General features: G+C 41.1%; 2 protein-coding genes across 2 annotated transcripts; one reads left to right on the forward strand and one right to left on the reverse strand.

Annotated features, from left to right (window-relative positions):
- Positions 1-1,597: 1,597 nt before the first annotated feature.
- Positions 1,598-16,085, forward strand: trpc1 (transient receptor potential cation channel, subfamily C, member 1). Its single transcript, XM_085418848.1, has 13 exons — positions 1,598-2,146; positions 2,965-3,119; positions 3,206-3,307; positions 3,426-3,628; positions 4,435-4,566; positions 4,736-4,931; positions 5,861-6,197; positions 7,848-7,987; positions 8,791-8,937; positions 12,937-13,121; positions 14,588-14,789; positions 15,163-15,357; positions 15,448-16,085. The coding sequence occupies exons 1-13, from the start codon at positions 1,981-1,983 to the stop codon at positions 15,673-15,675; spliced, it is 2,388 nt and encodes a 795-aa protein (XP_085274974.1). The 5' UTR covers positions 1,598-1,980; the 3' UTR covers positions 15,676-16,085.
- Positions 16,086-16,224: 139 nt separating this feature from the next.
- pcolce2b (procollagen C-endopeptidase enhancer 2b) lies at positions 16,225-27,101 on the reverse strand. Its single transcript, XM_085418850.1, has 9 exons — positions 26,773-27,101; positions 26,390-26,498; positions 25,759-26,014; positions 24,678-24,802; positions 23,756-23,892; positions 23,492-23,655; positions 22,460-22,543; positions 19,848-20,015; positions 16,225-19,488 (listed from the first exon to the last, which is right to left on the reverse strand). The coding sequence occupies exons 1-9, from the start codon at positions 26,904-26,906 to the stop codon at positions 19,358-19,360; spliced, it is 1,308 nt and encodes a 435-aa protein (XP_085274976.1). The 5' UTR covers positions 26,907-27,101; the 3' UTR covers positions 16,225-19,357.
- Between the last annotated feature and the right edge of the window lie 802 nt (positions 27,102-27,903).

Consider the following 27,903-nt stretch of genomic DNA (forward strand, 5'->3'; position numbering starts at 1 on the left):
TACCTTTGTGCAGACTGCCCTCTGCTGGAGCATTGAGGTCCCACCCTTCAAAACGAAGAGCAGACTTCCACATCATGAACAAATATATTAATCATACATATGACATAATAATTTCTATTCGTTTTTCAGTGTGCAAGCATATAGATAATAGAGCTTAGTTTAAGAAAAATATTTTAATCTTATTCTTTTATAAGGACGCTTGTTTTTAATATGAAACCTTTCTGTGCAACCGCTTCATTCCACCTGCATTTTACAGATGTTTATAAAACATAAAACAAAAGCTATATTAGGATTCGGTGCTGTTGGAAAGCAAAGAGCCCGTCATTGAATGTGTTTTTCTTGTATCAAGTCAAATAGTGAAGAGAATAATAAGTGCACGTTTTCCTCCCCGCCCTATTTTCAACATGTATTCACACTGTGACAGAAACCCGCCCAGGAAATTACTTCTGTTTCAGTGCATGGTATTTGTTCTGTTTGGCAGTGGAAGTGCTGAGCGTGGTGAGTAAAGTAATATATTTGTCTCACATCATCAGAAATGTGTGTGGTGATGATTTGCAAGCCGATATTCAATATTCACAAATTTCTTACTTAAAAAAAGAAAGAAACAAAGACCTTTCTACATTTTAGAAGCCAACTGTGTTACAATTATAGAAAAACCAAAGGTCGTCTTTAATGACATCTGATTTAAAACGTAATAATAATAATCTCGGTCTTAACTCGGCCTGCATGAGAGCAGACCATTAATTATCAGTGCTTTATCACTAAGCATGCTGACTCACTGTCACTTCATTATGGCTTATTGAGTTGGATGTGAAGGCTTGTTACATTTTGTGTTTTCTTTTGATTTCACTTGAACTGAATGAAGTACATGTTCCCTAAAACTGTATTCCAGTCCATATTAAACCCTTTCCTTCACTGGTCGCAGCATTTTTTAGCAATATTCTTTGCAGGTTGTTAAAAGTGGGTGGATTGATTCCAATAGCAAAAGTCTCGAAAACTGATAGTATCAGATACTAGTGCGATATGACTTTGTTTCTATCTATCACTGTGTTAAATACTTTTTTGGAAATAAAACGTATATCCAAGAAATCCACTATGAAAAAGGTTTTTTTTGTTATCACTGTTTACTTCATCTATAGGTTATAGAACATTTAAACAACAGAAGCTGACATAAGGTGCTTTAAACACAGACACGTTTACATTTCAGCATAATTATAAAGAGATTTCACTGAATCAGGATACCAGATGTATTTCCTAACAGTCTGTCACGGATTATATGAGCCCATATGCCGCCATATCCATATCCATGTGCACTGAATGTCACCCATGCATGTCCCAACACAGCATTTCCATCAGGACTTTCACATTACTGCAGGAAGTGACCTGAGCAGGAGCCACAGCCATTGCTGATTTCTGTTTATCTCCCAGTCTTTACCGCTTAGCATACTGTATGTGTGTAGTTCATGCTTCAGAGTCAGCACGTGTGCATGCACTGTCACAGTGAACGCTCACACGCTGTGAATTTACACAGTGTACTGTACACGGCAAAGATGCACTGTTACGTAATCACGGAGAAGAGGCTTTGCGCCTGCGAAACGATCAAGCAGGTGGAGGAGGAAACATGCGCAGTGCAAACCTCGCCAGCAGCATCAGGACCACTGCGATGCAAGTGAGAAGATGGTGCTTGTAAACACGCCGCGAGAAATGACCGCGTTGTTTCGTCTACTTGCCGTCGCCGTTAACACTTTTTAACCCCACGTTTGAGATCGATGGTGCGAAAGGGGCTACAATAGGCGATATTTTAACCCCGAAAAAAGGGAAAAAGCGAACGCACCGGAGCTGGGACGGTAATGCCAGCGATTACTGGCACTGGTTTAAGTCGGCCGCTTTAAACCTCTGCTGCGCAACTACAGAAGCATTCTTCGCATGTCATCGCATATGACGGGATTTCTCGTGTAATGGTCGTCGGTTTCTAGTGGGATGCACATCAGCGTCTTGCCGTACTCGCTCTCCGTCGTAATGGCAGCTCTGTACCATGGCACGGACGCTTCCTCTCCGGACAAATTCCTGGCCTTGAAAGACGTGAGAGAAGTGAAAGAGGAGACGACTCTGGACGAGAAACTCTTCCTCCTGGCATGCGAGAAAGGTTTGGCTCTTGTTTCGTCTAATTTAATATCTGGGCTGTTGTTCCCTGTTTGCAATGCAATGGGATGTCCGTGCATCACGTGACTACGAGCTGAAGGAAGCTCGTTATTGTGATCATTAGGGATGCTGAAGCTACATGTCTCATGTAGGAGGTAGAGCGCACACGCAGTGACAGCATGGCAGATGTCATACAGGCTCATTTAGCAGCTGGCAAACTACTCAATCATTACAGATCCCCCCACTCCAGTGTATGCCACTCACAGCTGCCCACACTTTGGATACTGTGGTAATTTGCCCAAGGGGCAGTTAATAGTTAAATGTCTGCTCCACTTTAAGTTTCTCTCCCTGGTCTCCTGACTTTTCACAAACCCCAACATGGAAAGTTAATGCAAACAAGCTAAATGCCAGCAAGGCAAGACGTAGACAGTGTAAGTGTAAAATAACAAAGAGGCATGGGTTTTCTCAACTAGTCCCCGTGGCGTGAGAATATTTCATTGATAAGTTAAGAACATTGTACAGGCAGAAGTGTGCTAAGCCAATAACTGCCACTGTGACCATATAAAGTCTCCCTAAACGTGGCCCAGCAACAGAAATTGTCCTTTGAGGGAGATGTTATTGTTACACAAGATTAAGGGTTGCCGCTGGATCTGAGCCTGTTCTCTGAAAGAGCTCGCCTGATAACCGGCGCTGTGTGTTTGTGTCGTTTTGGCACCGCGCTCACACTAATGTTTCGCTTCTTCAAAGGATCCGCCTTTGTGAGAACTTGCCAAGGTGGATCACATTTATGATGTGCTGCTTTGTCCTTGACTTGCTTCTCAGGTGACTACTACATGGTGAAGAAACTGCTGGAGGAGAACAGACACGGCGAGCTCAACATCAACAGTGTGGACGTGCTGGGCCGAGATGCAGTGACCATCGCCATCGAGAACGAGAATCTGGACATCCTTCAGCTGCTCTTGGAGTATGGCTGCCAGGTAACAAGCAAGCACAGACTAGGGGTAAAATAATATACACAAGACATCATTTACATCACTAAAATTGTGCATTTCTTTCTGTGTAGGCAACAGACGCTTTGCTGGTGGCCATAGACTCAGAGGTGGTAGGAGCCGTGGACATTCTCCTTAACCACAGGCCAAGGAGATCTTCTAAGCCCTCTATTGCTGTAAGTCTGCTGTTATTACTCGTTTTCAAGAAAAGAAACACCATTAAGGCAAAAACTTGCTTATCAATTTCTATAATTCACTTACAGTATTTTTTTTTTTAATCCATGCTCTTGTCAGAAACTGATGCAGCGCATCCAGAATCCAGAGTATTCCACCACCATGGATGTGGCTCCAGTCATCCTGGCAGCCCACAGGAACAACTACGAGATCCTGACCATGCTGCTCAAGCAGGACATCTCTCTCCCCCGGCCTCACGCTGTTGGCTGTGAGTGCACGCTCTGCAACGTTAAAAACAAGAAGGACAGCTTACGCCACTCCAGGTACAGTTAACTAGAGCTCACAAAATACTTAAGTGGCACTGACTTTGTGCAGACGAGTGCATTAAGAGCACCAGCGGACTATTTCTTTGCTCAATTACTTTAAATTGGAATAGTCAATACCACTTCTGTTTTGTAGGTGATGTTTTGATTGTTTTGACCCAACAAATCAACCCAGTTTTGCTCCAAGTAAAGTGGCTCTTGTGAAACATTGCAGCCTCTTGTTTCGATGGCAGCATTAGGTTGAAAATCCAGTCTGCTGCTCCTAGAAGTCGATGATTTAATCAACACACTGGGTTTTAGGAATTCTTTAGCCATTTTTTACAGTCCAATGAATGCCCAAAGTATCTTCCTTGTCCCCGAGAGGACTCCTGATTTTCTCTGTTATTGTCAAGCTCGACTGATCTAGCTGTAGAGAGTCGGTATTGGTATTTTACTGAAATACAAAATCAATACAAACTCTAATTTAAGGGAAAACAGCAAAACAGCAGCAGTTCCTCTGGGAAGAAGGAGTACTTGGTTTCTGATACCTTCTCGGACTTGCAGATGAGATTTTGCTGATCTCTTCCGCAGGGGCCTTTATTTTCTCTGTGCAGGGCAGTGTGGCCTCCCACACAGTACACTAAATGAATCACTCTGCAGTTTGGCTGCCAAACAACATAGAGGTGAAAGAAGGTATAAATGAAACAGATAGAGGACTGAATGTTTCTCCTTATTTCTTCTCCCATCTGCACAAGTCTGTCATGTTTCCACCTATCCCCTTTGGGGAGGTTTTAACCGCCTCGTTTCTGTTGATGGTGGTGGGTTAGGTTCCGTCTCGACATCTACCGCTGCCTAGCCAGCCCCTCTCTCATCATGCTGACAGAGGAAGATCCCATACTCAGGGCCTTTGAGCTGAGCGCAGACCTAAAGGAGCTCAGTCTCGTTGAAGTGGAGTTCAGGTAGAGTCAACATGCTGCACATGCATCAGAGCGTTAATCCAATTTCTTTGCCTGTAAACAGATGTAAATACATATAGCGATGCTGTAAATCCTTTCTTTTATAGCCTGAGATTGATAAGAATCTTAACCTTTTAATATCCTCTTATTTGATCTAATTTATTTGCTCTAGAACTGACTATGAGGAACTGGCAAAGCAGTGCAAGATGTTTGCCAAAGACCTGCTGGCTCAGGCTCGAAACTCTCGAGAGCTAGAAGTGATTCTCAACCACACATCCACCGAGGATCATGTTGACAAGAGAGGCTTACTGGAGGAGCGCATGAATCTCAGTCGACTTAAACTGGCCATCAAGTACAACCAAAAAGAGGTTTGCATACATCACTGGGCAGGTAGTAACAGACTGTTTACTGCTGAAGACACTCATAAGGTTTCTACAGAGGGCAAAAGGGCAATGTGACTAATAACAAATGAGTCCACCTCCTATTTATTGTTAGAATGGCTGCCCTGATTTGTGACAGATTATAGCAGCAAGAGCGTAAGGGAAGGTTAACAAGTTGGTGGTGAAACCTGCTATGTTGTGTGGTTTGTAGACGGTGGCACTGCCTAAAAAAACAGGAAGCCAAGCTGAAGATGCTCATTTAGAGTGATGAAGAGAGGGAGGATTAGAAATGAGTCCATCAGAGGGACAGCTCGGCTTAAGTTGTTGGAGACAAAGTTAGAGAGAAAAGGCATAGTGGATATATTGGAAAAAAGTTGACGGTAAAACTGTCAGATAGGAAGAGAAGAAGAAGAATGTGCAGAGAGCTGATGTGACAGAAGAGGATGCTAGGGATAGAGTAAGAGGGAGGCAGATAATCTCCTGTGACGATCCCTAACGAGTATCAGAAATTTAAAAAAGAAATGTTTATTGGTTCTGTTGCCTAAAGTTAGAAGAGGAGATTGATGCTGCTGTCGTGTTTGTGCGATAAATCTTAAATTGCAGTCTGCAACTGATTAGTAGAGCTTACATTATAAACAGGGGGAAGCAGGTTGGGTGTTGGAGCTATCCACAGCTCATCACACAGCTATTTATTCTTGAGCCAGTCTTTGTGCTAATCTTCTGGCTGTAGCTTCATATTTATTCCAGTGAAATGATCATCAAAGCAAACCCGCGCCCAGAAACCTAAGAATTGTTCTCACGAAATCTTGAACTCTTTCTTCACTTTGCTGATTTTTCGTAAAGTTTTTCTTTTTTCGTATTAAACATCTGTCCACCGATGCTTTAACTGCCGTTCTCTCTTGATGTCCCTTTTACAGTTTGTGGCTCAGTCCAACTGTCAGCAGTTCCTCAACACTGTCTGGTTTGGAGAGATGGCCAGCTACCGACGCAAGCACACCTGTCTAAAAATGGCCACAGTTCTGAGCGTGGCCATGCTTTGGCCTCTCCTTTCTGTCTGCTACCTTCTGGTGCCACGCTCCCGTGTTGGCCAAATAATCCATACCCCTTTCGTTAAGTTCATCATCCACAGCGCCTCCTACTTCACCTTCCTGCTGCTGCTTAACCTGTACTCTCTGGTCTACAACGAGAACAAGAAGAACACGATGGGGCCCGCGCTTGAGATGATTGATTACCTGCTCATCCTCTGGATCATAGGTCAGACTTTTACCCCGTAAATAACGCATAATGCTGTTTCCAGAGGCGTGTCATGCATTATATGTAGTTATTGTGCTTTATATATTTTAGCACTTTGATAATTTAATACTTATCTATTTCCTAATGCACTTTAAGGAACTAGAACTAGAGTCAAAACCCAGTCCCACAAACTAAAGGTTAATACGGTAACATGGCATGGTTGAGTGAAAATGAGCGCTTCCTGTTATGATCTGGCTAAAGTCCAGTATCCCGTGTCCATAATCACATCAGGCATTACATGACAAACGGCTGTTTCTACACCAAATGACAGAAAGCCCAGCTTGACCGGATTAAATCCGTCAGCCCTGCTTCTAATTGAGCACAATAGAAAAGAAACTGCAGCTTCTTCTTTTTCCCCTGTGGCCCTTCTGAGTGCTGGTATCAATGAACTCAACACACAGCCGTGGAAACATATTCACACATACACCAGCTATCTTTTCAGAAAAAGGGCGGATAGTGACAGCTGGAAATTGACTCTGCCTCTTTACCTTACCCTTCTGCCAAGAAACCATTAACACGGCTGTTTAGTCTCTTTAATGGCTCTGCTTCCGCAGTAGGCATGTTTGTCTCATTGTTGCAAAAAATCCGAGCCACTTCCACCAGAGACAAAGCATCACGACCACAGCATCTAGGTTTCAGCTCTTTCTTTAATAAATCTTCCCAGTAACTTCATGTGACGGGATGTGAAAGGATTTAGAAGCAATTGACATCTATTATTCAATGATATAAAGTGTTGTGCTGTGCTGTGGGGTAATTGTCAGTTTAGTTTGTACACTGCAGGATTGACATGAGTTTTTCAGTCATTAGATAAGAAGCGTAATAGGGTTTTCCATGGGCTACAATAGCCCACTAGAGGGAGAACATTTCCTTAAGCATTGCAAAAGAGCAGCATCAAAGATAAACTTTGCATTTTTTTTTCTAATGGTTGCGTCATTTTGAAAACAGCCTAAACTCCAAGGCGAGAGGCAATGGTGTACAGTATCCCTGCAGCGTCAACACGTCACCCAAGATGAGTTAAATGAGAGGAATGAGATTACTAACGGTTACCGTTCTCAGACAGCCTCCTGCCTTATGTTATCAGAATGGGAAGGGGAGTTCTTAGAGTTGCAACACTTTTTTGTTTTTTCTTTTTCCTCTCCATTGTTTGCTTTCCCTCTTCCTATCATCTTTCTCCTCTTCCCTCCATCCTGGTATTCCCCTGGGCCAGAGGCCTCACGTTAATGGGAAACTCAGAACTGTAACAGTTTCTGAATCAAGGCATAAGAAAATCCGACTGAACATTAACTTGCACCTGGAGTAATTTTTTTTATTCCTTTTGTACATTTAGAATTGATGAAATACCATTTAAACACAAAAAGACGCTAACCCATCTTAATTAAATTCCACGCACCTCCCTAAATCCCACAGATGACACATTTTCAGCACATTAATCTCTTGATTTCTGTGTCTCACACATTCCTGTTTCCCCCGGGCTCTCTCTGTGAGATGACTGATGGCTGAGCCTTGAAGGGATTTTAAAATGTTGTGGATGACATCCTTTTTCCAGTGGTGGGTGTGTGTGTATACGTCTGTGTGTACGTGGTAATGGTGGATTCTTCCCCCCCCCTATAGGAATGGTGTGGTCAGATGTGAAGCGTCTGTGGTATGAGGGGCTGGAAGACTTTCTGGAAGAGTCTAGGAACCAGCTGAGTTTTGTGATGAACTCCCTCTACTTAGCCACCTTTGCTCTGAAGATTGTTGCTCATAGCAAGGTACAGACACATAGCACACACTCCTTACATTTAATGGATAGATAATTAGATTTAAGGTTTCGTGGAATAACGCTTGTGCATATTAACGCTACACTCCAGGGAGGTGTTTTCATCTGTTGTTTCAATTAGATCTCAGATCAAGTTGAAAGCTGGGCAAAGCTATTCTAGGAATTGAGCTTTCTAATGCACCATTAAGACTGATAAAGGTGTAATGTGCCTCACCTAAGGCAGTAAACGGAGCACAGACCACACACAGCCAAACAGTTTTGAAATAGAGGTCTAACTTCTGTTTAGAGTTCTCGTTTCATGTCTTTAAGTAGTCTTCAGGAATAGTTCTCCAGGCTTCTTGAAGGACATTCAAAGCTCTTCTTTTGGGTGTTGGCTTCCTTTTGTTCTGTTCTCTGTCAAGACAATCCGACAGTGCTTCAATTATGTTGAGGTCTGATTTAAGGGAGGTCAGTTCATAATTATGTGGGTTTCCTACCCAGGTATTCGTTTACTCCCTTCTTTAAAAATGGTGTCTTGGCAGCCAACTTTTCATTGGGGCCATTTCTGATGAGATTTTGGCTAACAGTAAATGGTCCAGTAGATTAAGGTCCTGTTTTAGGTCTTTTGCTGGATGTTTTCCTCTTTTTTAAGAACTGTTCATCTGCATTATATAAATACTTCTTTTCTTCTCCACTTGGCTCAAGACTTGCATAGTGCTGTCCTTTGGAAAAATAATGCCTTCTATGACATTTAAAGACGGTGACAGTACATTCAGATATGTATCTTTCTCTGAATCTCTTTGCTTTGATCTGCAGTTTAAAGATCAGGAGCAGAACAGGAAGGACTGGGATGCCTTCCATCCCATCCTGGTGGCCGAGGGACTGTTTGCCTTTGCCAACGTTCTTAGTTACCTGCGACTTTTCTTCATGTACACCACGAGCTCCATACTGGGCCCTCTACAGGTAGGAAAACAGTTGGAATATACATTAAAGTAGCTGTGAGTGTTTTGTAGAGAGGCTTGATTCTCACTCAGTGCAAGCAGGCAACAACGAGATATGACTGCGATCCCTGAGGGTTTTAAGTGATATATCTGTAAAGCCCTTTAATGAGAAAAAAATGGCCTTATAGTTATGCAATGATTATAAAACTGCTTCGCCTATTTATTTATTTATTTATTTTATCTTTGTCCCGGACGCCACACACACACACACCACCCACTCTCTTCCTCTGTTAGTGGATGTGAACACTGCAGGGCGAGCCAACTCTAAGCATCACACCAGCTGTGCTCAGCATAACCATCATCATAAGCATTAAGTATAAGCACAGTGAAGTGAGGCAGCAGATTAATGTGTTCTGCTCTGATAATGCGCACATAATAAACTGAAAAAGGATTTGCAGCTTATTTACCATGTACATCGCCATACTGCTATCATCTAAATGAATGACTGCCTTCACAGTTGATTTATTTAAGTATGTGCAATCTATACGATTTTGGCTGCATGGGAATAAATGCAGAGCGGAGAAGGGAAGCTCTTATTAAATACACTTGTGGGATGTTTTTTTTTTCTTTTCAAATCAAAATTGGATTTATTGTCTGACATTTCTGACAAGGAACATCTCTTATAGAAAATATATCAATGGAGCACTGTGGAAAATATCCAAGTGAAAAATATTCACTAAGCTTCCCGAAGCCTGGAAAAGCTGCACTGGATTCTCTTGATTAGCCTGTTTTAGCTTATAATGCCAAACATTAGTTTAGAATTAGCTTGCATTTTCTTGCCATTTGCAAAAGGTTATAGATGTTATTAGCCAAGTAGTGTTACTTTTGTCTGTGAAGATTAAAAAAAAATCAAAATGACTTCATTTGAATATTGGAGATTTCTTTGTAGCTTCAGAGAAGCCAGAAGTCTGCTTTGCATATTTTCTACTCAGGCGCCATAGATGTCCCTTTTTATCATATCAGGTTTTATATTATTATCCAGCTGGCAGAGGGAAATCATGAAGCCTGCCATTATCTGAATTTTTGTTAGCAAACGTGAGGTTCATTTTTCCCAATGTGTGACTTTTAAGGCGTAAAGAACTCTTGAGGTGCGCAGTGAGGTCAGTCCTTCCTGTCATTATTTCGAGGTGCTGTTTGTGGTTGACTTATAAAACAGTCAGGGTGCTCTGTAGCTTTTTAATGAGCATTTTTCAGCTATGCTCTTCCTGCTTCACTCTCGTTTTTTTTCTTCTCGCCCTTCTTCTTCACTCTGTGACATAACTGTCTGGCTTGACAGGATGGAAAATCAGCTTTGAAAATACACTTGGTTTGGTTTGGTTGGCGTGTTCGCAGCCGTACTCGCACTCACGTGGCAGACACACCTCTCCTCTAATGCACACGCACCCACACATTTCCACACTCCTGTGATATCTGGCATGCTAGGATTCAGTCCAGTCGTACTCAGGCATGGACACACACACAGACAGTGAGTCAATACTATGTGGGTTGGAATAATGAACGTTTCTCTCATTCTGTCCGCCCTGAAGAGGCCAGCTCATATTTCCGGTAGGTATTGCCCCCAACTGAGTTTGGAAAGAGTGACTGAAAGTGGGAGTATGCGTCTGTGGTGTGGGTCTATCACGGCCCAGACTTAACCTCACTGACATCATTAATGTGCCATAGGCTAACTGAGAGTCAGCTGGGCTATTTGAGTGTGTGTAAGAGAAATAGAAATAAGTCATGCTAAATGTATACGGATTAACTTTAGATGTTGTAAGCAAGGATTACATTGAACTGAGTCTGTCTCCTAAACGTACAGCTTGTGAAATACTTTCAGATTCTGTTTCCATTAAGGAAACCTAAGGCTTGATCAGCTCCAGGTGTGTGTGATGATCTTCAGGTGTGGCCAGCCACCTGACAGGGCCACACCCACCAGGCCTGACTGAACCCCAGAACTCAGCCACACACACACACACACACACACCTATCACACAAGCATAGAAAAAACACACGGACAGCAGCACAGTGCAGCACACATATCTACAAGATATATAAAAGTCCATAACTGTTCATGGACCCTGGGTCACTCATGACACTATATTTAACATTAACAGTTTTCTGGGCCCAAAACAGCTGAGCTGCTGCACAGATTTCACAGTTTCTGCAGTGAAATCAACAGGAACAAATCTCAGGATGAATCCAGCAACAGCAAAGCTGTAGCTTCCTTTTTATTTACTTTACTACATTTGGTTTAGCTGCAAAGCTGTTTTTGTTGCGGGAATGTCAGTGTTTACTGAAACTAGACTGCTATTGAAACTAGAATGGTATATGGCTGTTTGAATTGGCTACTCAGTAGAGACCCACCAACATAGTCTTCTGCCCGCTGTGAAGTAGGTGAATCCTGACCTGACTAAATGAGGCCTCATACACTTCCATGTCGTGGACATCTCCAGACTGTGTGGAGTTGGCATTTTCTCCCTGTGCCCACTCTGGCTTCCTGCCACACTCCAAAAATGCATTTGTTAGGTGGAATGGAAATTGTTAATTGATTGTATGTGTTAATGTGGGCTTTCAGTGGCTGCCTGTTTCTCTGTATCAGCCCTCTGATGTGCTGTGACCTGCTCAGAGGGTACCCTGCCTTTTCCCCTGTGACAGCTAGAATAGGCTCCAGCCTCAGGAACCCAAAATTGAACAAGCAGTTGAGAAAATGGATGGATAAATAGATGCATTTAATTTTCACTCTCTAAATTAAATAACATAAAATTTCCTCTCATTATCTAACAGTGCTGCATTGAGTATCTTTGGTTAGATTTATTTGAGGTATGCATTAGACCTCCTCCAGTCACGGTGAGGAGGTAATACCCTGCTATATTTCTGTTCTGTTTGTACAGTAACCAGTTTAGGATATCTGTCAGGCAGGGAGCACCCACATCTCCTAAATCAGATGTGTACAAAGTGGCAGATGATTACACTGGGGGAATAAATCACCCGAACAGACCAAACTTTCTCAAATAGACTCCCTGGGTTCCAGCACAAACTCTGTACTCACCATTCATCAAACATCATGATTCGTCATGCAGCCAGAATGGTTTTCTCTTACACTGGACACTTTATATGTGTTTGTGTTTTGCAAGGGTAGGAGTGTGTTCTGACCTTGTTTGACCATCCCGAGGTCCTTATAAACAGATATGCGGCACAAGCCTGTAAATAGTGGGTTTCCAATGCTTTAAGAAGATTTCTGTGTTCTCGTCCTCTCTCTGGCTTCCTCCGTGTTTGTCTCTGTGTTTCTTCAGGTAGGTTGAGAGAACTCTAGCAGCCAGAATAAGTAGGTTTTCTTCCTCTTCCCTGAGGAACCACTACTAAATCTGAACATGGGTGAAAAAACACGCTAAGAGTGGTCAGAGAGTGGTGAAGCAGTGCGAGCATGCGTCTTTCTAAAGTCTGAATGGCTTTGAAAAGAAGTACTAGAGTAAAAATTCAGTATACAAAGTAGAAATGAATTCTGCTGGACTGTTGTTGAATTTAAATGTACTACAGTGTTACTTTTACATAATTTACACTTTCTGTGACATTTTAAAAATCAGAGAGTTGCACTCTAATATATTGTAATTGTAAGTGTGTCTAATTAATGTGTAGTTGGGCTTTTAATATATCACAGTCCAGTTGCACAAAAGTTATTTGATTAGAGAACATAGAAAATCTAGTTTATCAAATCTTCTAAGTCTCTAGCATTACCCAGACTTTCAATAAACTTGATTGATTGGTGTTTTAAAGGGAGATCTAGTTAGCACAGAGAATGTGATACTGCAATATCTTGGTTGTTTTCATTTCAGGCCAGTGTTGTTCAGATCAGACATTAAGCAGAGTCAAGTTTAATCCAATCCAGCTGCTTAAAGGCTGATGAAGATTATTGAGATTTCTTTGAGAAAGCTGTTAGAGCAAGCAGCACAAGATTAACGGGAAAATGTTAATCTCTCGCTAGATCTCCATGGGACAAATGCTGCAGGAGTTTGGAAAGTTTTTGGGCCTCTTCCTGCTTGTGTTATTCTCCTTCACCATTGGACTCACCCAGCTCTATGGAAAGGACCAGAAAGATAAGGAAAACAATCCACCCAAGGACTGCGGGGGCATCTTCTGCGAGCAGCAGAGCAACGACGCATTCCACACGTATGGGCAAACCTCATTCTGTCATTTTGGACAGCGATGGCGTCAATGACTGTTTAGTGTATATGTTGAGGGATGTTGGAGGTTATATAAAACCTTTATATATGTTTTTATCCTTTATATATGTTTATATGCATACATGATCTTTATATACTGTAAAATTAGATCATAACATTGAAAGAGACAGCAAAGTGTGGGAGCACTTTAACAGTTATGCAGCACAGACTTTATTCAGTACTGTGAAGTCTAAGCACAAGGGTGCTTTCTTCAGAGCTAAAAAAAATAGATAAGTCAACATAGTTTAAAAAGCCTATGAGGCACTGCAAATGCATATGAAAGGACTGTTATAAAAATAAACACTGTGTAGCTCATACATTCTTCAATTCATGTACATGGAAAACACTAATTTAGACAGAATTTGGACAGAAACTAAACAGTGATTTTTAACATAAGCAGGGACAAATGTTAATAGTACAAATAGTGTGCTTAAATAAATACAAGAAATACACAGAAATCTATACAATACATAGAGTAAAACTTGTAAATGTTACAATTCAAGTCAGATTTTTAGGAGAAAATTGCAGCACAAGCTGTGAAGATGAGACAAGACATCCGAAGCATCACAAGAAAACTCTCCCTCGCCTTCCATCTTCATGTAAAAGTATAAAAACAAAAATAACTGATAGGTTACGTGACGCATAATCCTTTTTTTTTTTATTTGAAAGTAGTCTTTTATGTAATTGTGCACATTACACCTTTTTTACAGATGAGTAAGCACATCTGTGTTCCCTGGAAGCTTTGTAAATCTTATTACGCTCTGAAGTAGTCGGTCATGTGCAGGTTGTGTAATGAAGTCTGCACAGCAGTCAGATTGCTCATGTCTCTCTCTGCTTGCTTTTCTCTTTTGACATTTTGTGCATCGGAGCACACCTCAGTTTAGAGCGGCTTAACAACAAATCATTTAAATCCTACATTCAGTTAAAAAATTTAAAACAAAGGAGAAATTGTTTTGCATTTGAAGTGACACATTTCAGAAAATTTGGCACATGATCCTACTTAAATCACATGTTAACAACCCCTAAACTGACTAATTGTTGCACTTTAGAATTGTGTTTGTTTTTTAATGCCTGCAGGCCCAAAGATAATGACCACTGAATATTGGTTTTCAGACATTTTCATTGTGTGCAGAGATTTCTCCAGATTCTCTTAATCTTCTAATAAAGTGATATATGTAGGTACTTGAATCTGCATGCCCCCTAGCATTTTTACAATAAGAAATGCTATTCTTAAAATATTTCCCCACATAGTGCTTCAAAGAGTCCTGAACCCTTCCTCGTTTTTATGAAAGACTTTCTAGGGAGCTCTTTTTATGTAAATGTAGGTTTGTATTTATTTCTCAACTTTTTTTGGAGACAGGGTTGTATGTTTAAACCTGACCTGCACACGTACTAGCTTCGTCTCTTTTGCAGATTTATGGGGACCTGCTATGCACTGTTCTGGTACATCTTCTCCCTGGCACACGTTGCACTCTTCGTCACCCGCATCAGCTACACAGAGGAGCTGCGCTCTTTTGTCGGCGCCATGATCATAGGCACCTACAACATCGTGGTGGTTATTGTGCTGACCAAGCTGCTGGTGGCCATGCTCCATAAAAGCTTCAGGCAAATTGCTGTAAGTGTAAATAAGTTTTGGCGCTGATGGTCTCAGTGCTGCCACGGGCAGTTTGAATTTGTCCTGGCATTGAAATCTCCGACGGTTTTCGTTTACTGTTAAGGTTTAATTTTCCTCAAAGTAGCCCTGAATTGTTCCACAGATGTTAGCTACTTTCTTTCCTTGGAACCGGTCTTTGCGGCCTGCTTGATTTCGATTGCAATAAGTGCAACTTATCTTTCACAAAAATCTGTTCCCCTAAGTTTCCACTGTGTGGTGGTTTTGCATTTTCAACATTCCTCCTGTAAAACTATGTGTGAAAGTTTAAATGCATGAAAGTTTTCCAACATTCCTTCATTCTTAAGTGTTCTTATTGGCTTTTGGACTCCTGTAGAATCACGAGGATAAAGAGTGGAAGTTTGCCCGGGCCAAATTGTGGCTCAGCTACTTTGATGACAAGTGCACGCTGCCTCCACCCTTAAACATCCTCCCTTCTCCAAAGACTGTCTGCTACTTGGTGACCAGCCTGAGCAAGTGGATCTGTTCACACACCTCGAAGGGCAAAGTGAAGAGACAGAACAGTCTGAAGGTGAGAGATAAACAATATTGTAAAAGTTTGATTCAAACCCATCTTCTAATCTTCAACAAATGACCCTCTGTGTTAATGCTGTCCTTACAGGAGTGGAAGAACCTGAAGCAGAAGCGGGATGAGAACTACCAGAAGATCATGTGCTGTCTAGTTCACCGCTACCTGACCTCCACCCGGCAGAAGATGCAAAGCACAGACCAGGCTACGGTGGAAAATCTGAACGACCTTCGCCAAGACCTGTCAAAGTTTCGCAATGAGATGAGGGACCTGTTGGGTTTCCGGACCTCCAAATATGCCATGTTCTACCCAAGGAGCTAAAAAAAAGACTTGTTATTCTTTCCCCTCCTGTCCTCTTGACAAAATCTTTGCTTCTTGTTTATCTGGGCTGCTGTGTGACCCGAGCATGTGCAAAAAAAAAAAAAAAAATAGAAAGAAAAAAATACTCTGCTCTTTTGAGTCACAGAGGCTATTAAACCTCACTTTAAGCCTGGAACTTAACTAGACAAATATGTATCCTCCACCAAAGCCTCCAGACTCAGGCCTCCTATCTATTACTCAGCTATGTAACCTTTTTTGTAAATAAAAAAAGCCATTGTTTTCAATAGATAAATAAAGATTTAAGAAAAAAACACACACTGGATATTTCATGGCTTTTTTCGTTTTGGCTGCAACAGGTCTGAAAGCAAAACTATTCAGCCAATCCCCGAGCTGTCCGCTCCACGAGAGAGTTGCGCTACAAACACCTCATCCATTCTGATGCTTAGCAGAGCGTGTTTGCCTCGACCGCTCTAAACAGACCCGATATTATGTGGCATTCTCCCAGGTGAAAAGTCTTACACAAAAAGAGGAACAATCTAAAGTGGTGAAAGCGTTTTATTTGGACAGATGACAAAAATAAAATATAAATAATATTATTAAAGTTTTTTCCATAAGAAAATAGTTTTCATTTCATACCTTTGCTTCTAAAAAAAAGACACTAAGAAAATATCATAATGACGATGATGCTCGAGAAAAAAGCTTCAGCAAATAAGCTCCTCGCTTGGTTGGCGTGAAACCAGAAGAACTGAAAGAATATTGCATGTATAAAATATTGCACATTAAATCACCACAATTAACATTTCCAAACCTGCCCATTAAAACCGAACTTGGGAATTTAATGGCAGGTGCTAAACCATCATTAAAGCTACGACAAATAGCTGCAACAAATCCCCCCTGTGGATATTAAGCTTGTTAAATTAATGACTGGTCCGCCAAACTGACATCTTTATTTAATGCATCAGCCCCATCCTTTATTCACATTGTATTCAAGAGCCTCAAAGGGTAAAACTGAAAGGCAGAATATGGAATACTCTGAGGAAAACTGCCACTATGGAATGCCAGAACAGATGTGCATGCACACCGAATTTTTAAAATATGAATAATGTTTATCTTATGAAACATTATAATAAATTGGTGTTCTGCCTATTTCAGACACCGGTGACTGGGGTCAGTTTAATCCTGTGCTAGAATCATGACATGAATGCGAAAACCTCGAGTAATTGAAGACAGATGGGAATTTCTCCGTGTCTTGTTTGTTCTGTAATCATCCAATTTACAGTCATGGTATAAAAAAAAAAAAAGAGAGAGAGAGAGAAAGAAAAACAAACAAAAAAAGTAAAGTACACTAACTTTGACTTCTAAGGTTTTATGTATCAGGACATAATAAAAACCACCTGCTCCTTAGCAGGGCTCAAAATCAGATTCAGATGGACTACAAAACATGACATATTACACAAAAACTAACCCTTAAATGCAGAAGCAGTATGTACACCCTTACTGCTTACATGTGAGTTAAGATGCCAATGAGGAGAAAGCAGCTGCTAACCAATGCATTCGATGAACTGATCGTCATCGAGTGTGAGCCCCTATGTGACACGCAAGTTTTGGCAGTTTTCTATTGTCTGGTGTCTTCAGCTGTGTGTTAACACAAAGCCAAAGAGGAAAGACATCAGCGATGATCTTAGAGAAGAAACTGTTGCTGAGAGCTGCTCTACGGTAAGGATGCATGTTTTTGTGTGTGTAAGTGTGTTTGTTTCCAAAGCCGGCCAGTGGGCCAGATTGGAATCTTTTCAGGCTGATTCTGGTCACTGGGCCAATTCTGGCCCGCGGGCCTTGTGTTTGACATCCCTGTTCTATACAGTCATTAAAAATATTCACAGGTGCCAATCTTCCCAGGAGTGGACATCCCAGCTAATTCACTTCAAGGTCAGGCCGCTACATCTCAGACTCTACAGGCCTCAGTAAACTGGATGGTAGCACAATTAGACAGAGACTGAACAAGTGTGGCTTATTTGGAAGGGTTGCAAGGCAAAAGCCTCCTCTCATCCAAAGTACTTAAGCATGGCTTAGGTTTGGAAAGCTATATCTGAACAAACCACAAGATTTCTCGAACAATGTGCTTTGGACACGTGAAACCAAAGTGAGTGTTTGGTCATAATCCACAGTCTCACGTTTGTCAAAAACCACACACAGCATATCAAAGCTCCTTTGTATCCCAAAATATTCTACAGTCAAATGTGAGGCCATCTCTCTGACAGCTAATGCGGGGCTGAAACTGGTCGTCCTTTTGTATAGAGAGCTCACGGTGAGCTCAGTGACTGCACAGTGTCCAGGTCCTGTGATCATCACCCCTCCACTATGGTGCGGTACTTGGCAGCCTGTATGAGGTCTTCATGCTTATATGCTGTTTGGTTTTCACTAAACTTGGGACAGGACAATGATCCCAAACATTCCAGCAAATCTACAACAGAATTGCTGAAAAAAAAAAAGAATCAAGGTGATACAGTGGCCCAGTCAAAGTCCAGTGCTGGACAGTGTTGTGATATTTTGATACCATGGTAGCATTTACAGGATATTGTTTTATTGTGATATTATACAGAAAAGAGTTACTCAATAAGGCCCATTTAATAGTTGTTTTTCTCTTTCTCTCTGACCCAAGAATTGATGTGTAAGACTCACAGGCTGGTACCCCAAGGTCGAAAATACCACAGAAACGAGACCACTTCCTTACTCCCATCCTCCCTTCTTTATCTCTTAGAAAAAGGCTCGTTAAAGGCCAGGTGGTTTGTTTCAGAATTCACTAATGAAAGAACTCTGTATTCTATGTCTAGGAGTGTATTTTGCTGGGATGATCATAAATTGTAGCTGAACTGATAAACTACACACAGGATACTTCTTTGCTCACAAGGCAGGAAGACGTTTCCTTATTTGGTCTGTACCGGAACTTGCTGACACACGAACCTTTTTTTCTCTATATAAGCTGTTGTATACTTAATAAACCTTTGAGTCGATTGGGAAGGCAACCTAAAGCAGTCTCTGTTTTCTTGTTCTCCCAAGCTGCTCCCGAGCTCGTACTAACACGCTGAATGGCATACCTGAGTGTTACTTTAAATAATTAGGAATCTTAGAAGGAAAGGACAGAACTCTGCTTATCGCTCGTGCCTTGGAGGGAAAACCGGGATGGACATTTTTTCCTTCAGACAGGATCTTAAGAATTCATCCAGAAGGATGTGAGACTGAAAAGTCATACAACTAATTTCTAGTTATTGCTGCTAAAATAGGTTCTTAAAGCTATTGACTCTTACTAACCTACTGAAATTGGCTGTTCTACAAGTGGCTTCTACCTTTTGACTTGTTTTTTGCTAAATAAATAAATTTGATTTGTTAAATGTATTTATTATCCTAACACATAAAATATAAGAAGTGACAGAGGATGTACTTTCTTTTTACCGTAACTGGACAGGAAAATGACTGAACACACAAAGTTTCCATCAACTGAATAAATCATGTAGTTTCCATGATTTGCAGCGGCAGCTCCGCAAACGCATTCAGATTTGTTTTCATATCCTTCGTTTGTGTTCTTGAGAAGGAGATTGCTTTTGTTTTTTTCATGTAATAATTTCCATCCACAGATGAGCCTTGAGCAGACCAGTTAACAGAAGATCACCAGAGCTACCGGAACTCAGCACTGCTTGTTTATCAAAACGTTGAGTCCTTTTTGGTTCTTTGTCTTAAACGCCATAACAAAGTGGTGCGGGGCGATCTTTCCACGGCCCTCCTCGTCCACCTGGCCCATGAAGATGTAGTTCAAGCCTAGTGAGGTCACACAAAAAAAACCTGAATGCAGTGGCAGAATGGCAGAGACATTCAGGGAGGCCAAAATGTGAGAATCTGCCCACACCAGGTCTGTATACTATATGTTTATATGCATACATATAAACTTACAGTACTTAGAGTTGAATTGACTGTTTGGACAGTGAGTTCTGCCGCTCACCTAACGCCTCAACTGAGAGTGACAGCGCATCACAGGAGGCAAACTCAGAGCCATAAGTTATTCAAAACAGTCAACCAGCATCTATACAATGTCATCATATTGCAGATAATAACCGGGGGAAAAAATTATATCGGGGACACTGAGAAAAATTTATTTCATCTCTACGCTGTACACTCACCTCTTCTGATAACTGGGCACTTTTTGCACAGGATAACGATCTTGGTGCTCATTGTCTTTCCTGCCTGCTGGATTGCCAGGTTGCCTTCTTTATACACGTTGATAATAGAGACGGTGGCGTGCATACTTCCACCTCTAATCACCGCTGTAATAACAGTTCCAGTTATCACTGTTGTAAACACAAAAAGCAGATGAAAAATTACTGAAACATTTCTTAGAAAAATAGTGTATATAACTCCCAAAAAAGCCTATACAGACAGAATACATACATGTAAAATCCACAGATACATTTTCTTGTATAGAAAACTACAACTGCAATGGCTCCCGCAAGTGCTACAGTACCTCAGTCTTCTTCCTGTCACCTACAACTGGGGGTTTCTTCCTGTTAAAAGGGAGTTTTTCTTTCCCACTGTTGCCAAAGGTTTTGCTCATATTGTTTTGCTCTGATTGTTTGGGTTCTCACTGTATTCTCTGTACTATTGTATGGTTTACCTTGCAATGTAAAGGCAACCGTTGTTGTGATTTGATTCCTTAAAATTGAATTGAATTGCTTTAAAGGCGTCTCTTCTGCAAAAAGTGGAGTTTTACTTGGCCTCCAACCTTGTGCAGACTATAATATCCAACTTTGCTGGTCTTGCTTTGTCTTGGCACTTGTTCTGGGGTCTTTAGGCACATCTCTCACTATTTTTCTTTCCAGATTCTTTGAAATTTTTAACTTCTTACCTCTGCCAACATTGTTCTGTACTCTGTGGCTCTCTTTGAAATTCTTGATGATGCTTCTCACTCCAGTTTTAGACACTTGGAAACACTGTGATAACTTTGTATATCCACCTCCTGCTTAGTGAGCCTCAACAATTCTTTTTCTCAAGTCTAAAGTGATATCTTTTGTTTTTGGCATCATGCTTTCTCAAGTGATAGCTCAAACCCTTGCTGAGGTTTATCTACTCTATGTAAATTGGAAGATAACCCTCGGTTTTAACTTGATTGTACAAGTTTTGAGCATTACAAAGTAAAAGCACATCACTGCACAGCAGTGATTGTGCTATGGCTCAATAAAAAAGTCTGTTTGTATAATAATACTGACCCTAGAAATGTTTGGGTTTTGTTTTCTATGAATTAATTAAATTGTTGTGTGCAAAAAGAAACTATTTATGCTTTCTAAAGAAAACCAGAATGTTCAGAAATGCTATGTTGAACATCCCTCTGTTAATAAATTATGGCAACTGCCAGTACTAGCCCCTCATCCTCACATTCACGTTTGGTTATCATATTCATATCTGAGAGAGCTGTGAACAATATGTGCGTGCTACATCTCAACTCCGCTTCTTTGAAGTGCAGCCTGTCTTTAAAAATGTCACTGTGGATTAACAGCATAGACTCTATACATTTCCTTTCAGGCTGTGAGCGCTACACCCTTGTGACCTTTTTTTTAAAGCTTCCTTATCCATCTATAAGGTAAAAGCTCCCTTTAATACAACATCAAAGAATTCCAACTCTATCAAACAAGAGGAAATTGAACGTGGGACATCATTAGTGTCACACAGACAGAAAGAAATCAAGGCGATAACGTCATTATAAATCATCTGACAGTTTAACTGCTCAGAGCAGAGATACTTTGCTACTTTGTTCCAGGTTTATTTTCCTGACTGATTCTGCTTAAACAATGCGACCAGTGTGCAGGGTGAAGTTTCAGCCATTTCCTGTTTAGACAGACCAGCTCTCACAAAAGAAAAACATACAGTTTTGCCGTTTGTTTCCACGGCTGGTGGAGAAGTGACGTTTAGCAGTGACAGCTGAGTGATACTGGAGCCGGTGGAGTGGAGGAGGAGGCACGGCTCATTCAGCATGAACAGGATTCTTTAACCTGATGGTACCAATGCGTCTGGACTTCACATGCTGCCTGTTTCATTTCCTGACAGGGATGAAATTAGCCAGAGGACTGCCTGTTTTAGTCGTGCTATTATATCTGTTGCTACTGTTACATAAACCAGCGAGCTGTATTTGATGATTTAATGTGTAGATGCCACATAATTTGATTATTTTAAAATACCAGCAGTGATTGGACCAGCTATTTTCAGCCTTGTCATGTCTCGTCTCCCTGTTTCATTCAGATGCGCCGATCACATAAAAGCGACTTTTTCTGCATTCGCCGCCACATCACTCGTCTTTCCTTTTTTCCCCCTTTTCCTCGACACAAACCGCATGTGTCAGATTGCCGAGCCTGAATAAACGCCTTCATTTATTGCCGCTTTGCCTACAGTCAGTGGCTGAGTATGAGTGTGTGTTTAGACTACAGGTAACCGTGGCCTACTGTATGCAATCATTCACTTCTTGACAGGCTATCAAGGAAGTCTTTGAGATGTGTAAGGGAAAAACAATCACAGAGCAAAGATAGCAACATAATCAGGACTATAAACTGCTACTTAAGGGGAGTTTTGGCTGTCAGCATGGGGTCTACTCATATATATCTTCAGAGAATCTGCAATTCAAGCTGTTTAGGATTAGTATTTGTGAAAGCAGATATGTTAAATGATACAAAAATGGCTGGAATTTATTAGTGACTATGGCTTAATGTGGTTTTTGATAAGTTACAGTAAGCTTTTATGTTCTCACCAAAATTGCTGGAGCAGTAATTGCTCTCAAGCGTTCCTTGTCTTTTGCATTTCTGCCGGCACAGGGCAACAGAGTACTTCAGAGCTGCACAGAGAGAAAAAGAAACACACACACACAAAAATCAGCCTCTGTAATTTTGCCCGCCAGTGATGCGGGCATGTAAGTTATGTTGCCATCTGCTTCTGCTGCAGCCTATTTACTGAGTATTCTTGGTAACACAAGTGTCTCTACAGATGGATGGCTGTCAGTATCACAGACAATAGCTCGATTATGTGGCGAGGGAACGTCTGTTTTTGAAGTTAAAGATAGAAGAGAATCCATAAAGGAAAGAACTGAGGCTTGAAGTAAATACAATGTGACTGTGCAAATATTTTTCTTACTGTGGAGGGAAAAGTCGGGTGAGAGGGGGAGATAAGCCAACCAGAAAGCAGTGACACAGCATGACATCATAGCGGGGGGGCGCCAAAATAACCTGGCCTGAGTGACGGAAAAAAACAACAATGTGTGGGAATGCGAGTCTGACTATGAAAATGAGCTGTGATTGCAGGTGCAGACGCACGCCCACCCCTTGTGTTATGTACAGTTCACACAAGAGAAAAGTCTTATGAGCATAACACATAGTTTTAGCATATGCTGTGTTACAACATGTGCTTGGCTGCATCTGTAATTGGACTACACTTTCCAGTATGTTCTATTGACTCACTGGCTGACTGTTATAATCTATTTACGTGAGCAGAGCATTTGCTCTTATGTGAGCCACATGTGTGGGGACAGTAGCAGAATGCATGGCCACAAGCAGCACACTGTACTACTACTTAAGCACCTCGCTCTTTCCTTCTCTTGCCTACATTTGCTATTGGAAGCAGATTTTAGATCCTTCTCAAGTTGAAAGAAGGAGATAAAATCCCACATGTTATCAAAGAATCCAGCAGCACAAAGCAAATACAGTCAAATCAGCTAATGCAGATATTAGAAGTCTGTGGATGTTAGAAGTTTTTTAATGGTTTCTATTGAATATAAGCTGCTACCTACGTATTGGCCTGGTGGTGACTGGCTGTGTGGTAGTTGCAGGCAGTACTGTTGTGGTGGGGAATTTCTTTGGTCTGAATTTGTAGTGCCCAATGAAGCCGTCGGCAGTCAGGCTGAGATCTGACAGGAACTGGATTAGGAGCTGATTACCCTCCGACAACACCGGCCTACAGAGCAGCACGGGAAAGCAGACTGAGGATGAACTGAGATGAAATCACATGATGGTTTAGTGAAAATGAACTCTACAGCATGACAGAAATCACCTACGCTGGGGGGCTGTCTCCGCAGTATTTGCCAATCCTCTTCGCATCGTTTATTTCCGGCCCGTTGAAAATGGAGACGTGGTCGTAGCGGCAGTAGTTGTCTCGTTCCACATCGAACTTCTCGAACTTCACCTCAATAATCTGCAGCAGGAGACAAGTTATAAAGTATTCCTCTTTTTTCTAGCAGAAGCTTATAACAGGCCCTAGGGTGCATCATCTGACTAAAGTGTATGCTGTCATTTTTGAAAAGATATACTCCACCTGCGACTCACTGAGATTTCTTAAAAGAACGGCTCAGGTAACTTGCAATGTTTTATTTCAATAGAGTGTTATTCCGCCACTGGCATTTACTCATCATTGATATAGAGGGAAAACATGCACGGAAAAATGACTAGATGAAAAACTTCTGTATCTTCATTTATTTACAAAACTCTGTTTATCTGCTGTGGATAGCTTCTCCAGTTTCCTCAGATTTTCTAAGCACACATCACACACCATGTCAAGATATGACAATTTTCCTCTAAAAACTCTTTGGGAATCACTCTGTTGTTACAAAAATACTATATTCTGCCTGTCAAACTGTGTTTGATATTTGAATGGTGCACAGATATTGTGGCCTAATAAAGAAACAAACAAACAAAGATATTCCCCTGAAAATGTTCAGGTACAAGGACTGGCCTGAAAATGAGTGAAAAAGCAGCCAATGTTCAAAGAAAGCCTTTGAAAACCCTCCAGAAAGCCTGAAGAAGTATTGCTACACAGCACTTGAGAAGACAGTGTCTCCTTGGAAGCAAAATATAAAGAAATTAGGAGTGACTCAAAACTTTTGCACAATCTCCTGGAATTTCAGTTCATTTGAGGCCAGTTATTCAGATAGAAACATTTGCATTTACTAATTTTTTTAAGTAAAAATTTTAATGTATGACCTGGTTCTTTGGTGCTACTATATGCCAGGAGCAGGTCACTCCAGCTGGGTAGTCCTTCTCAGGCCAGTTGGGTGTTTTGAAAGTCCCAGAGGGCTTAACCAGCCTGCCTCCACAGTACTGGTCCCCTGAGGAGAAATGACTGAAGTTAGTGCTAGGATTACACAATTAATTAGCTAAATTCTGTTATTGCTTGAATGAAATAATGAATGTTATTTAGCAATCTTTTAAAAGCTATAATGGTGAGTCAGTAATGTGCTCGTGTTATTAACTGCATCTGGGGGCTCTCACTGCCTTTTTGTCATTATGAACACCATAAAAAGCAAGTCTGTCATTAGTCATCTGTGGGTTTAAAAATAACTGCCATCAGAGGAACATCAGTTCAGAAAAAACACAAACTCTCAAAGGATCGAATCGCTTAAAAACACGCTTTCCTTATGACATATACTTTAACTGATTCTGCCTTTCCAGCATGTAAAAAAATACATTTAGCAAATTGAAGAAAACAAATCTCTACAAATGGGTGACACGTGGTGCAGCAGAGTTTTAACCATGTTTAAAGACAGGATAGCAACAGTCTCTCTGCCGGCGGATAAGAGCCTGGCTGACTGGTTAATTGACACTGTCCACTACAGCTGTCAGCTCCTACGGTACAGAAAACCAGACATTAAACTTCTAAAAACAGTAGATGGCCCAGTGAGGAAAAACGCTAAAGGCTCTAAGTGAAATTTCTGACCTTTGCCTTGCAGCACAATAGCCAAAAAACATGAGAAATTCCACATCACAGTGCGAGAAGAGTTAAAAAGCAGATTTCTTTTAATCCACATGGACTTTTAGCCCACAGACCTGCTCTTACTGAGCACTACACGAATGGATACATCCTGTTGTTTTACTGGGTGTCTGCATACAAACAAGGTAAGATTTACTTCTTAGTAACATTACAGAAGCTCCACATATTTCTGCATTACATGCTTGGATAGCAGCAAGATGTTCTGCTACCCTTGCAAACTTGGCACCTTTGACTAAGACAGCTGTGTTAAGAGGAAGCATGCCCAAGCTTCTTCTTCTCCCCATGTTTTCTTACCTCGCTCATGTGTATGGGCAGCAGAGAAAACAGCCAGGAAGCCACTCCCAGCAGTGTTGGCATCGGATACCATCTGCAGGAGCATCTTGTTGCCTGTGGAAACAAGGGCTCCTGGCTTGAACGTTCCACAGAAGCGACCCAGTCTCTGTCCATTGACATGGCCGCTGTAGACATCCACATAATCATAGCGACACAGGTTGTCGTTCTCCAGATCAATGAAGCGGAATGACAGTACCACCACCTTGCCCTCCGGGACCTGGGTGGGGAGTTGGAGAATGCTTAGTTAAATTATTATTATTATTAGATGGCATAACAAACAAAAGAGCATAGACCTAAATACTGAATATTGTTACTTTAATACTCTCAAACATTTAACCTAATTGTGCATTTTAACCCAGCTTATGCCGTTTTTCCAACCTAATCATCAGCTTCACTGCAATAAAGTACAGAAACATCACAGAGCCACTCAGCAAAGATTGCCCTAAGCTAACTGCGGCTGTGGTTAACTATTTTTAGAAGGAAATTAGGAGTTTGGACTAAGACAAAGATTGTCATACTGTATTTATTTTTAATGAACAATGCTTTATCACTGTCATCATATGCTATGAATGAAAAACAGAACTGGACTCACTGTGATTCTCCACACACATTTGGTATTTGGAGGGTAAACTCCTGGGTACCCCTGGCTCCCGATTACTCCAGACTCTCCTGTGATGTTTCCGCCACATGTAAAGATTGGTCTGAGGAGAAAGATATTTTCTATACATATAAATAAAATAATAACGGTGCATTACAGCAAAATTTAAAAACAAAGTTGATAATATCCATTGGATTCAGTGCATTCAGTTCCTCGCCACATGTCCCGAGGCAGCCCATACTGCACAATATTCTTCCAACTCCAGTCATCTGACGGTGATTTTCAAAAGGCTAAATGGGATCCTTACTTTTTTAATCTAATAAATCTTTCAAGAAAATTTGAGTTTGGGGTAAAAAAAAAAGTAAATAAATAAGTACCTCTGCTGGGACTGCGCACAGACTTCTGTCAAGAACAGTAGAGTCCATGCGCAAAAAATACTGCATGTTCTCCACATTGTTGGGAAAACGGAGCAGGAGCTTCGCCTGTTTTCGCCCGGTGGCGTGAATGGCATTGTGCTCAACAGGCTAAAACGGAGGGGAAAAGTACCCAGGAGCTCCTGTAAGGACTTTCAGCAACGGAAAACTCAAGCAAGCAGATGAATATAGCGTTTGTTCTGCGTGGTAGGAGGGACGGGGCGCAGGGTGCACATTTCTTTTTTTTTCTTTCTTTCTTTCTTTTTTCCCTCAGGGGGGGTTAAAGACGCGCTGGGAGGGGAGGGAGTGGGCGCTTGCATTAGTTGGCTTGAAAACGAAAAACCTTTAAGGAGATGGCATGAATATACTTGACTCCAGAAGTTATCTATGCATGGTTTCACATTCCGATCAACGTGTATATTTCTGAATTCAAATACCTGCATGTGCCTAAAGGTGAATGAGGCAACTTGTGTTGTGTTCTCCAATCTTATTTTTTTATTTTATATTTTATATATCTCTATAAACTGAATACAAAATACAATTACATGAAATATGGCTTGTTAGAGTTGTGTGCTGCAAAGGGGTCATCTGAGGATTGAAAGAGAGCACCACCTGCTGGACAAACTATGGTGTAAGCAATTTTATTATCACTCAAATTCCAATTCAAAAATGTGCTGTTCTCTCCATCATATTATGTTGTTTATTTGATTATATAATTATTATTTCTATTTTAGATGTTACCTATTTGTCCATTTGCATTTCTTGAAATGCTCAGTCCATGTCATTTGTTTTTAAATTTCATGAATAGTGAAATTACCTTATTTTCTTGCACTGGTACACGTGTGGTAATATTTAGGCTCCTTCATTCTTTGTTTATTTACCCTGATATCTTAGTCTGAATCTGCAGTTTGAATTATACGGAACCTGCATGCTGATTATGGCATATACACACCATTCACATCGGAATTTTCAGTGGGGACAAAAACAAACAAACAAAAAGGATAGAGTGAGATTGAAGTCACTTAGAGCAGCAAATGAGAGTTTACGGAAGCGTAGTACGGAAGCGTAGAGCTGCCACCCAGGCAAAAGAAAAAT

This window comes from Rhamphochromis longiceps, linkage group LG9 (assembly GCF_057381845.1).
Source record: "Rhamphochromis longiceps isolate RC_006_pf linkage group LG9, R_longiceps_female_GT1.1, whole genome shotgun sequence".
NCBI classification, from domain to species: Eukaryota; Metazoa; Chordata; class Actinopteri; order Cichliformes; family Cichlidae; genus Rhamphochromis; species Rhamphochromis longiceps.